Source organism: Nilaparvata lugens, chromosome 2, assembly GCF_014356525.2.
Source record: "Nilaparvata lugens isolate BPH chromosome 2, ASM1435652v1, whole genome shotgun sequence".
Lineage (NCBI taxonomy): Eukaryota > Metazoa > Arthropoda > Insecta > Hemiptera > Delphacidae > Nilaparvata > Nilaparvata lugens.
Genome location: NC_052505.1, coordinates 86336063 through 86350017, shown reverse-complemented (window position 1 = coordinate 86350017; position 13955 = coordinate 86336063). Strand labels below are relative to the sequence as shown.

General features: G+C 31.4%; 1 protein-coding gene across 1 annotated transcript in view; it reads left to right on the top strand.

The window, feature by feature from the left end:
• Window positions 1-2647: 2647 nt before the first annotated feature.
• Window positions 2648-13955, top strand: part of LOC111046296 (kinesin-like protein KIF2A) — a 71045-nt gene continuing 59737 nt past the window's right edge. The window contains exons 1-4 of the mRNA XM_039420240.1: window positions 2648-2822; window positions 4548-4719; window positions 5168-5210; window positions 8337-8639. Of these exons, the coding sequence (XP_039276174.1) occupies window positions 2663-2822; window positions 4548-4719; window positions 5168-5210; window positions 8337-8639 (678 nt within the window). The 5' untranslated portion in view covers window positions 2648-2662. The remainder of the gene's footprint in view (window positions 2823-4547; window positions 4720-5167; window positions 5211-8336; window positions 8640-13955) is intronic.

Genomic DNA, 13955 nt, shown 5'->3' with positions numbered 1-13955 from the left:
TTTCATCAATAGATATTTTATTATTGAAATATAAATCGATTTCAAGGAGAAATATGCCATATGAATATAATATTACTTTTAGATTTTTCATCAATGCATATTTTCTTATTTAAATAGAAATCAATCACATAGAGAAATATGCCATATCAGAAATAGATTTTTCATCAATAGATATTTTCTTATTGAAATATAAATCGATTTCAAGGAGAAATATGCCATGTCAATATAATATAATTACTTTTAGACTTTTCATCAATGCATATTTTCTTATTTAAATAGAAATCAATTACATAGATAAATATGCCATATCAGAAATAGAGAAAGATGGTCGACTTTGTAGGTTAGTTAGAAAATGACCAGCCTCTTCCAATCCACAAAAAGTCGGAGATATTCCCGTTCTCTGTGCACTTTTTCCGTTGGTAATTTGCAGTAAATGCGCTTCTTCTATTCTTGAGCTACGCCTCCATGCAATGAAGTAGTCTCCTATCCTGCTGTGTCACACTATATAGCAGTTGAGCCGGTAATTGCTCAGTGAAGCATTGTTTAGTGTTATTTCGTACGGTCAAGCTTTGTTTCCCCATTCTTTTAGTTTTGCTTTGACCTCTATCTTCCTCTTCCTCCCCTCCCACCATTAGTTGAGAGAGCCGCTTCATCAGCTGTCTTTAGTCGTCAGTCATACTTCCTCGGATAAACAAATCGAGTTTATACAAGTGTTTGTGTGATATTGATCTGACTGTTGAATAGTTTTCATATATTATTATTTCAAGAGTTTTAGAGTTTTTAAGTGTTATTTTAAAAGTTTTTTAATTTTTTTTACTATACATTCTTGGCTATTCTTGCATCTATCATTTATTTTTCTTGTGAGAAATTGTAAAACAGAAATCTGAATTTGAAATTTTGGAGGTTAAACGTTGCATTTTCAGTTATTCTTGTTTATCTTTCAGTTAACCTGGTTATTTTATTTCCAAAATAATCAAACTTCATGGTGAATTATTTAGTCTCCAAGTTTCAACTTTTGTTTACTAGGTTTTAGACTTTATTTGTGATATGTTCCATTTTATTTGATCTACAGTGGAACTGGAACTATAGTACACTCAGTTATATTAAATTTTTCCTGCAGTCCATCAAAATGTTTATATTTAAGCTGCGTTTACACCAAAGTTATTAACAAAATTTCTATTTTTCCGTCCTTATAGATTCTATTAGATTGAACGGAACTTGACAAACACATATGTTCATCATGTGTATGATAAGTTATGTTCAATCTAATAGAATTAAGGACGGATAAATAAACATTTTGTTAATAACTTTGTTGTAAACGCAGCTTTTAGTGGAGCCTCGTTATAGTAGACCCCGATTTAGTACAGACCTGGAAATATGTAGAATATATTTTGTGCAGTCCCTTGAGTTGTACTATCATTCTACTTTATTTTCAACTTGGTCCTGCAGTTTCATTCAAAAAATTTTAATTCATTCGAAAAATACTTTATCAGTTACTGTATAAAAAATTTGTAAATATTATTATAAATTTCCAATTAATGGTCCATGAGTCTTTTTCAGACTACACTTTTCATAAATAATGTATTTATCCTACTTTCCTTGAAGTTTACCATAATTACACCATAGCCAAAGCAATAAGTCACCATAGAAAAATCACAAATCTTTTGTCAGTTATGTTTTGGATAAAGTTATCACTATGCCGGCTTAATAAAAATTCTATAGAAAGTAAGCGGCATTGCTGCTATGCTTTAAGCCTGGTTTTTACTAGTAGAGTTAGTGGTCGAGTAACTGGCATACTAACTCTACTCTACTTACTTGGTCGAGTAACTGTTTTCACTACAATTGAGAATAGTAGGTAAAGTGTGTTGTCTAGTGAACAGAAGTAACCTTAAAATGTCAATACTTTTTAATAAATTAACACTTAAACACTTATCAACACTTTAATAAATTAACACTTTTTGATAAATTTTATTAAATTAATATTTTCTAATAAATAACAATACTTCTTAAACTTGATAGCCTACAGCACGACTCTACTCTACTAGCTCGAGACTGTTTTCATTACCATATTAGTGGTAGAGTAGAGTGAGAAGTGGAAGTGGTAGAGTACTATTCCACGGTGCTATACCACTCTACTCTACTAAAAACTAGTGCTCTACCATGAAAGTTTTCATTGGGAGAGTTCACCAGATAGTTAGTACTCTACCATGACTCTACTCTACCATGAACATTATCATTGGGAGAGTTCACAAGATAGTTAGTACTTGCCCAGGGAACTCTACCACTAACTCCACTAATGAAAACCAGGCTTTAGGTATATTATGTAGTAGGAATAGTATGATGTAATAGGAATGGGGTTCAATGATTTATTTATTTATTCAATCATTCAGAATTACACTACTAACAGAAAAGTACCACAGGCTTATAAGCCCAAAACGGTTCCAATTCTAATTTATACAACTTTATCAATGATTGATAGTGTATTAGTACACTAACGATATTCAATGAAGTATCGCGTGTGTTCGTCTAATGTTGATAGGAAACAATTTCAAAATGATTATGCCACAGCACTTATAATTTGAAAAAAAAATGATTAAATAAATAATATTAGCAAAAGTGATTTAGTTTTTTATGATAATTTGTAGTGAATGAGTATTACAACATGGCTCCATGGTTTAAACGGTGCTGGAAGAACGACGATCACAAAAAAGTAAAAAATGAACAACCAAAACTTACAAATAGTGTTGAAGTGTTAAACGAATCTCAAGTCGATTTAAAAATCAACAGTACAATGTCGAGCAGTGACAACAATTCATCAAAAGGTTCTTATTATTTTTTAAATTATACAAAAATTATTTGATTCCAGATTCCTCATTTGCATACAAAATAGAAATGTAAAAACACCACTCACATGCGCTACTTTTGAACAAATTAATAAAAACAATATACAAATCTTGTAGTATCCTTTATTTAAAAAAAAACTTTAAAATAGTTCAACAACTAGTTTCGACCCTAACTAAGGTCATTTTCAAGTTGAAATTTTTCAAGTTGATTTTTATATTGTTTTTATTAATTAAAATGTAATATTCATATTACTTCCTTGCAATTTTTATTAGCTATTACTTCTACAACCTTGGTAAACTTACATATTTTTCTCATTCACGATTAGATTTCTATATTCTTTCAACAGGTTTTAACTTGATACCTTTATCAACTCACATATTTGAATTGAATAATTTCAAACTATTAATAATACTCCACACAGTTACAATATCCGCTTTTACAGTATTCTATTATCAGAAATAATTCAATTTGTATGCTATCTACTATTCATCTTTGAGATGATACTGCAGCTTCTGTGCCTTAGGAAAATGTAGGTAGTGGAAAAGTATAATTTCTCCAGAAGATTTTTCTGATTCTTTTATACCTATTTCAAATGACTAAGTTAAATATATAATGTGTCTTTGCGTACCAATGTAACTAGTATGCTGCTATTAAGTTGTGATGTAATTGCAAGTTACCAAAATATTATAATCTGATGGAATCTCATCACAGTAAACGATAATATCTATAGAAAGTAAATGCGGTAAAATGTGAAGATTACTTCCTGTTGGAGACGAAATGGCAGTCTTATCATTCATTCAACATTAATTGAATGCTTCGTTTTTTGTAATAAAACACAAAATTCGCAAATAAGAAGTTGTGAAATTGAATTGAGTTTTGCTTATGAATTATAGGCTAGCCTAAACCTCCTAAATTTGGGTGAAATTCTGGAAAAAAGTAATAGATTATGTCACTTCTACAAGAGCATTTAAATCAATTCATCAATAATTATTATCTGTAGCCCTTCACAAACATTGATTGAATTGATGAAACATCTTATCATGATAATAAACGAGTAGTGAGATTTATCAGTTGAAACAATATTTTGCTAGTAGGCTGTGTTGAATTGTACGGCTCTCTCACTCTCTAAATTATTGTTATTCTCACGATGCGGGAAAATTTTAGAGTTCTATGTCTATGCTGTGATACAGACCTCTATTCATACATTTCTATGGAAATCTTTCTGTTCATTCAATCTCATTACCATAAAAGTGAACGATTGCAAATGTCTTCGATATGTAGATATCCAAACATTTTGACAGTACTTTCAAGTCTTCCATTTTCTAGATCAATATTAATATTGAGATTGTATTGTTTCGTTTCGTTAATGAAATTCATTTTTATTTTATATGTACATGATAAATATTGATGATTTGTTAGTCATAATATTGTTATTTGTTCGTTATAACAAATAACAATATAACAAATAACTTATAACATATAAACAAATAACCAAGCAAATAACATATAACATATGTTAGTTATTAGTTAGTCATAATATTGTTAATGATACGAACATAGAGCATTGAACATAGAACATAGATATTGATGATGTGTTAGTCAATTGTTTTTAATGATACGCTCATAGAGCACTTGAATGAAAGATCTTCTGTTCAATTGGTCTAACCAACTCAAAGTCTAATCAACTTTTTTGTATATTTCAGGACGAGTGCACGCTGCCATTATCTCGGGTGTGAACGCACAAGCAGGCACGGTTAGCGTCGAGTGGTATGAGTCGACTGAAACCAAAGGAAAAGAGGTGAATAACATCACTATTCTATCCTGTTTAATTGAGTTGAAATCGTATTTATTTAAACACTATCATTCTATAACTTAGTATGTGATGATGAAGTTTCACAATAGATTTATTTATTTAACTTTCACCGGTACAACGCAAATATTACATAAAAATAACAGAGAATAACAGATAAAGAAAAAATAATATACAATATCTGAGTAACATAATATAAATAATACAAGAAAATATACAGAAACCAAATACATGAAAACATATTATTATTAATATTATTACTAATAGAAGTACATTCTATTTTTTGCCACATATGAGGCTTTTAGTGATCTCTTGAGTGGTGACTTGAACTTTAATTATTACACGAAAAAGATATACTTTTTCTTAACAGCTATGAGTTGCACTCATCTTCAATTGACTTATATGAACCAAAAACATTAGTCTTGTTGCAAAGTTTATCAATTAAGCCTGACTGAAATTGTAAATAGTTCTTTGTGAATGTTTTCTATCCCATAATGAGTTATATAGACAAAGCACAACTCCTCTAATTTTCAATTCCAATTCATGTTTTGCATCGGTACGTTTCTGCCATTAAAATTGTAAGAATCTAATACTCACATCGATTTTTTGTCTTGAAAACCAAATCCAATAAGGTTATGAGTGCAAACATCTTTTGAATCAAGAAAACATGGAAAATCTTCTCTCCTCATATGTGAAACCTTTGGAAATCTCTTATTGTGCAAGCATATAGACTTGCTAAATTTCTTTTGATATTTGTATTTATTTATTGGATAGAGCCAACAATACAATAGTCGGATAAGAAAAGAGAAAGCGATTGCCCAAAACTTCTTTTATTTTCTAATTTTGTCTCACATTGCAATACATGAAATGTATTAAAAAAACATCACTGTTGTTTGAGTTTTCCAAATTCTTCAAGTGAAATTTGTCATCGGAACCTTTGATAAAATTAATCAAGTATCGATTGTGAAAGAATTTTAATTTTTAACTGAAGACTGAAGTATTTTCCAGATCCTTGTTTGATGGTGAATTTACAGATTTCTATTGAAAGATGCAAAAGAGAAGGCTCATAACATTTTGTAGTAGGTAAAATAGGTAAAAACTGGACTGGTAAAAATATTAGTGTACAAAGAGTACTATGTTGTCGAAGCCACCCACGACTGTTCCGGTAGAAGTTGATCAACTTTAACCGCTTTATCCAATTGCACTATTAGCCTAGTGTGCAAATGCAATTATCCAATTGCACTAATAGTGCGCAATTGTACTGTGTAGCAAAAATATACTATAAAACTTTTGGATAGAAGTACTTCAAACCAAAAACTTACTTTTCTAATCATTAGGTAGTAATGATGTATTCAATATTGCTATATTACTTCTTGTATTCCTTTACATTTATTAAGAGCTATTTGCAAAAATATACTATGAAACTTTTGGATAAAAGTACTTCAAACCAAAAACTTACTTTTCTATTCATCTTGAGCGAAAATTCCGCATTGAAGGTTTATCTTATGAATAATGATTTAACTATGTTGAATATAATTTTGTAAAATGTAATTGTTCAGGAGAGAATACATTTGGACTCAAATTCAAAAGTAAATGATACATAGCCTATTTTTTGGACTAGTATATATGAATAAAAATTCGGGGAAGGAACAGTTTTGGGCTGTGCCTTTTGGTCCTTCTCCATTCATTTTAATGAATTATGTTTTGTGTATCATAGAATAAATAAATACTTGGTAGATTACAATAAACTATTGAATTATTCCTCGAGGAGTCTTAATTACATGAAGACTAATATTTTTCCCTACAAGAATGTGTTAGGAAATCACTTGTTTGGAAGATATGTTGAAAAACTAAACATACTAAATTCGGGGAAGGAACAGTTTTGGGCTGTGCCTTTTGGTCCTTCTCCATTCATTTTAATGAATTATGTTTTGTGTATCATAGAATAAATAAATACTTGGTAGATTACAACAAACTATTGAATTATTCCTCGAGGAGTCTTAATTACATGATAAGACTAATATTTTTCCCTACAAGAATGTGTTAGGAAATCACTAGTTTGAAAGATATGTTGAAAAACTAAACATACTCATTATATTCACTAAATAATTTTTGTGTTTTATATTATAGAACGGGTTGCATAAAATTATCAAATCCAAATTCACTCTTAGAATGCTTCCCACGTACATTACATTCAAAAACAATTATTATTGTTCACTATGCAAATTGCACTGTGCATTATTGCATCTTGTGGAAAATCTTCTTTGATTTTTGCAATAATACAGTATTCAGATGGCTTATGAAATCTTCCAACATCAACAAATTGCATTCTGTCACCATTTCAAATTCATCAGATTAAAAACGATGTTATCCAACCATAAATCTTATCACACTGTAATATATATAAGAAATTTCCCCTTTCCCCTTTCTAATTCTTCCTCTGAGAGATTCTGTGTATTTTGTAGTGTTTGATCATATGCTGTACTAGAGTTTTGAAAAGGTGATGGAATAATATTACACCTTATCATCTCTGTGAATTCTTACTTCTTTTCTTTACCTCTTTATCCAGTGCATTGAATTACATAAACTACTAATATTTATGTGCAAGTTTGAATAAATTGGTGTTGGTGGTAATGAATCACTTTCATTAATCATAGTGATTATTCATTATTTATATTGTATAAGGTAGTATAAATCACTTGAATAACCTATTTTCAGTATATTGCTTCTTCTTTCATAGTCACATTTCACATCTTTCGGCATCTCATTAACCATGAAATAACTAAATTCAATAAGGTTTCTCAAGTTCACCCTCGCCAAAGGCAATTTAGCAATTATCATTTTACAGATCTGGAACCTGGTTTCATGAATGTACTCGTAAAATATAGAGGATTAAGCTCCTTACACACTGTAATTTTTACTCTTCCATAGCACAGCATGCTATGAAAAACATATGTCTATTGTATGGCCCGTGGTTAGGACTTTCACTCCTGTAAATGAAGCAGGAATGATTTCATAGTCAATATTATCACGCATTACAGATCTGACTCCCGACAAGATAACAATGCATGTCATGATGGGGCTCTGAAATCTGTATCTGTAATTAATAATACTTGGATCAAATGAATCATTGCGCCCTTTAGATGCACTATAGGAGTCAGGATATCACAAAAATACATTAGAAGAAAAATATCTTGAGGTGTGAGTACAGACTCATGTGCTAAGAGTCACTACCTCAGTAAACAAAGCCATAGTGCATTCGTGTGACGTCAGCACAGGTAGGGCTCCTACACCAATAAAAACACTAGCTGATATAGATCAGATGAAATCAACAAATTCTTATTGGTGTAGGAGCCCTACCTGTGCTGACGTCACCAGAATGCACTATGGCTTTGTTTACGGAGGTAGTGTACGAGCACACCCATTCCAATTTTCATTATCTGATGCTATTCTATTTATTATCTATATTTGTACATAAACAGATACAGATATAATAAGCATAGCATCAGCTGATGAAAATTGAAATGCGCGTGTTCAAGGAGCATACATCTTTACGCACTTTTGGGTTCATGTTACTGCACTGAACTGAATTTTCCAATTAGAAATTTTCCAATCCCAAGATTTTTCAGTAGGTATTGCCCACCGCTGTTAGGCTAGGGATAACCATTGAAGAAGCATGTAGACATGCATTAGAGAATTTTTCAAAGATGTTTTGTTACTTGTGACCCATACTTTGATCTCTTGGAAAACGCCACAGGAGTCTTCTGAAGACGACGCCTATCTGCAGCGATACGACTTGTATCCTGAGGTGGAGGAGGAGGAGTATGAAGAAGAACAGGACCTCCTCCAGGAGGAGGAAGGCGATTATGAGGAGGAGGAGGATGATGAGGAGGGAGTGAGTGGCGGAGGACCTAGTCGTCTGAAAACCTCAGCCACTCTCTCGATTCGACAGACCTCTTCGTCGACTGCATCCTCAGTGCGTTCGGTACGACCGTCTCTCTCTCTCTCTTGCTATCGATGTCTCTTTCTTTCAACCCTTTTCTTCGTCCTCTTTGTGTAACCATTACTTTCGTGAATGCTCTGTCTCTGATTTAGTTCAGTGTAGCCACCCGCTCTTGTCGATTTTATGTGTATTTGTCATCTTGTACAGTATTATTTTCGTTATTATTTGACAGTCATTCTTTGAATACAGCACAGTGAGTGTTCATTTCACACCTTTGGGTCGGAAGTGTGACATTATAGTTGCATGTGTTAGTGTTTTATTTCTGTTTCAACGTTGATGGAGGATAGAGTGGGGTTATCTAAGATTGTTTTTCTCTTTCAAATCAGAAAATTCATCTTCAGATAGTTTGATTTTCTCTTTCAAATCAGAAAATTCATCTTCAGATAGTTTGATTTTCTCTTTCAAATCAGAAAATTCATCTTCAAATAGTTTGATTTTCTCTTTCAAATAAGAAAATTCATCTTTAAATAGTTTGATTTTCTCTTTCAAATCAGAAAATCCATCTTTAAATAGTTTGATTTTCTCTTTCAAATAAGAAAATTCATCTTTAAATAGTTTGATTTTCTCTTTCAAATCAGAAAATTCATCTTCAAATAGTTTGATTTTCTCTTTCAAATCAGAAAATTCATCTTTAAATAGTTTGATTGAAATTAATTATAGAGTAGTTTTTGTCTCTGTTTCATATCCACAGTTTTCGTGTTCGAATTTCAGTAACAACCCTATGTCAAAAGACTAATAACTAATCCTTACGAATATTTTATGATATATTGCTACTCATTGTTTTCGTAATTTTTTTATTGTCAAATCAATCACATTTCTTGAAACCTAACATTTTCAAATAGTAAATATTTAAATCAATAGTAATTTATTATTATAAATTCATCTTCATATTTCCTGAATTGTTGTTAAATTGATGAGAAAAGTTCAGCAGACAATATCAGTGTCTGAACTTGAAAGCTTTGTTCCAAGTCCCCATTTCTATCAACTTCTCCTTAATAATTATTTGCTCTTACATTGAAGTATGAAATAGCTTTTCATCTCAGAAGATAAAAAAACTATAACTGTATCTCATTATGAATGACGAGACATGAATGACTTATCTTGGAAGATGGAAAAACTATAACTGTGTCCCGTCATGAATGCTTTATTTATTATTATATTTGCAAATTTTCCTCCATTTTATAACTAATACAAAGCTCTCAACATTTTTTCCCTTAATCATTCATTTGCATTCATGCGCTGAGTACAATTAAAGCACTCATTTCAAATTGATAAATTCATGTGCTAAAAGTATCATTCCAGTCTACTCTTCTCTATTTCAATCGATTTGGGTTCTATTTTGTAAACCATTCATTTCTCATTGCATTATTATTTGATTTTGTATTGTAGATAGTTTGTGTGTTGCAAACTATATTTTATTCTATTGTCTCATCATTTTGCATGGTTCATTATGATTTATTGTCATTATTGTTGTCGTTGAGAAGTACAGCTTGAAGTCTATGTTGTATTTCATTATTTTCTACAAATTCATTGTGAAATGAATGCTAGTTGTCTGCTTGTGCTTGCTTGAACAACTCATCAATAGTTCTATTATAGATTCATGAAAATAACTATGAATTATGGAATGTTTGATAAAAGTACAATCCAAAGTACTTGTATCAAAATTAGTTCTCACAGTTGAAGCTTGAATCAGCAATGTTGATTTTGATAAGCTACCATAATATTGTCTTTAAATTTAAAGTTTTGTTATTTGTTAAATATTGTCTGGAGGTATTCTTTCTAAAAGTTAACATAGCTCTCCTTAGTACGTCAGCATTGTGATCAAGGGAAAACGATGATGATATATAATATGTTTTTGTTTTTACCTCATTTCTCGAAAACTGTTTACTAGAGGAAATATGTTTCAATTCATTCCAACTGGAAATTAATTTGTCTTTGCACTGGATTCAAAAGCTACCTGACCGATCGGAATGAAACTTTGGAAACATGTTCTGTGAACATCAGTGATTTTGAGTTATTTTTTCACCAGAAATTTCGGTAATATTTCAAATTCAAGGGTTTGAAGTTTTGCTTGAAGCAAGAAAAAATATACTTAATCCAATTCTCCCTCTTACAACCTTAATCTATATGCAATGGATTCCTTAGTGAAATATGGTTGGCCCGCTAGTAAGAAAAAGCTGACTGAATTTAGTGCAAGAGCTGTTCATTCATTTTTTTGTTATTTCAAGAGTTGACGAGATAAATAATTGTCCTTAGTGAAGCATGTAATCAAGTCTGCTCATTTGAATCCGGAAAATGATAATTATGTGACACATTTGTTCAGGGAACAATAAATACTTTTTGAAAACTTGAAACTAATGACTGACCATCTCATGAATTGTATGACATCTCTCAATCAAGGATAGAAAAGTAGATGTAAAATGAAGAAATGTCCAGTAGATTTCATTCAGTTTTTGGTTCCTTAAAATTGAATTTAAATATTATCATTACTCTCGTTAATACTTCCTTAATATTCAATATTAGCGACAATGCAGGCAAACTTTCTATAACTATTCTCTTATCAGTTTCTCAATTATATCATGCAAATTTGAATGCAATTCACTCAATTCTTTTGTAAATTGTTATCGAGCTCATCTTCATGGGCAACTACATTGACGAAAAATAGCATTATTGTCTGCTAACGAGGTCGGATATGTATTAGTGTGAGTGTCAGTTATCGACGAGTGTGCATTGATGTGCTCTGCTGTAATGAATAGCAAGTCGATTCACGATGACTTTCAAGCCTATTGACTACTAGTGACTAGTGCTAAGCAGAGCCTGGTGGCTGGTAGGAGCTAGAGGTGGCGGTAGAGGAAGAGATAGAGGTAGAGGAAGAGATAGAGGTAGAGGAAGAAGTAGGAGGTGAAAATGTGTGGAGGTAGGGACAGACATCTTTTCAGTCGGCTTTTCCTCTTCGGCCGCTGCTAGTCGATCCTCTGCAATGTTATCAGCTGGCACCTGTCGACTGGCCCAGTCTGAGGTTAGATTTTCATCATCCATCTTCATCATCTATTTTCATCTTCTATTCTTATAAAGTTGAGTGGTAGATAGGATTTGGAAGTCCCAATTTTGCTAAATAAAGATATTTTTTCATTTTTTATCTATATAATCTATGTTATCATCAAATTCAAACCGAGGGCTATGATCATACATTTGAAGTTCCCTCTTGTCCTGGTCAGTGTTGATGAGCTCTGATATCGAGGATATCGTTGTATATTCATTACCATGGACTAAATAAACAGAATCTGTTTATATCTGGCTTAAATTTGTGCCGTTCCAAGAGTGGACTGTAATATGATCGAAGTTTCTCCGATTCGTTAGAATACAACACAATATTATATTATCATATAATTCAAAACTTCATTTCTTTGGATGATTTTTCAGTTTAACTTTATATAATTCATTGATCTTTACAGACGATACTGTCTATTTGTTAATTATTATAAGCTGGAATCGTAGCCAGCATTCAATCTGAAGCAATTTATTTAGCATGAATATAATCCAATTATCGAGATTTATTCTGTGAATGTATTGATCACATAAAACAATTATTTTGAAAGTTGAAAATTCATTGAATCCAAATCTATTAAACTCTGGTGATTGAAATAGAAGTTTGGAACAATGGATGACTTATTTTAAGCTAGTTATAAAAAATAATCAATAAATAATAAATATTTCGTGCAATTTATTGTAAACTTGGATGAGAGATGTATTCATGGAAAAATGTTCATGATTTGAACATAATCTCATGATATCAAAAATTAGCTTTGATGAATTAAATAAATCATTTATTTGATAATAACAGAATTCTTTGGCAGAAAATATTTTTGCTATTACTTTATAAATGCATTCATGGGTAAATGTTCATGGAATTTGAACATAATATCATGATATCAAAAATTAGCTTTGATGAATCAAATAAATCAATCATTTTTTAATAAAGGAATTCTTTGGCAGAGATTAATTTTGCTATTACTCTAGGTCTAGGTCCAGGTCCAAGTTGAATAGAATCACTTTGCAATTTTAGTCTCCATTCAGAAAACACTTTTTAATTAACTGTTATTCAATTTCATTTGTGTAGAAAATTAATTATTGCAATATCAATTCATCTGAAAAGCATCAAATTCGCCCTTTTAAAATATTGTGTTATCCATTACAAAATCTTCAAATAGCTCAGACATTTCATATAGTTTTTAACTTGAAAAACGTTAAATTTTGTGAAACAGTGACATAGATTTCTTATGAAAGTGAATTTCTCTTATTAAATTTATTCATTCAATTATTCAGAATTGCACTACTAACAGAAAAGTACCACAGGTTCACACCCAAAACGGTTCCAATTCTAATTTATACAACAGTCCAAATGTTATATTGGTCTTTACTTTTGGAAACAGTGACATGAATATTCACTACCTTATGAAGATCTACATTAGTCAGAAATTCTATCGTCAAAAGATAAAAAATACGCCATGAGTAGTGTCATGCTAGATACTAAACGATTATAACTTCTCTATTTATCTTATTTCATTTATATGAGTCAATTCGTCCATTACTGTAATGAATGATGAAGACTGATAAGAAAATTGTCTAAATGGGAAAGAAGGGATCGTGTTAGTAACAACTGCTATTGTAATAGTTATTGCTTTATTACACAGTAGGCCTCATAACATAGTTGAATCATTCTCGTCTACAACACGAATTCTTCATCCTTGTTTCCTCGCGAATTGGAAAGTAGTGTTGCCGAAGCCAGCTTTGCAACGCTGAGCATCACGCAGAATGCGTATCGGGACAAGATCAGTGCAGTGGCCATTGTTGGTCCACAGTGAAATCAGCTGATGGCAGGGGACAGATCGCAACTGGCTGATAACGTGTTTACATTGGTAGCATGCCTTGTGGCATGACGCAGATGCGACCATTCACACAGTAGATACACTTCTCAATAAATAAATAAATATTCTCAATAACATTTTTGATAAATAAATAAATAAACAATGCGGCATGCTACCGAGTCGACTGTGTAACAAGCTATAGTGAGGTCCACATTATAATGGCAGTGTACGATTGACAATACTGTTGCTGTCCTTTTCTATCATACAACAAAACAGATAGCATTATCTCTTTCTCGCTTTGCAATGTTGTCTTTTTGCCAGAATAATTTATATTTACTTTTCAGAGTGACTGTACAAAATTGAACAAACCATATTCTCAGCCGGCATTTTGTTCTTCATTCTATCAAAATACTTGAGTACACAAGTCGTA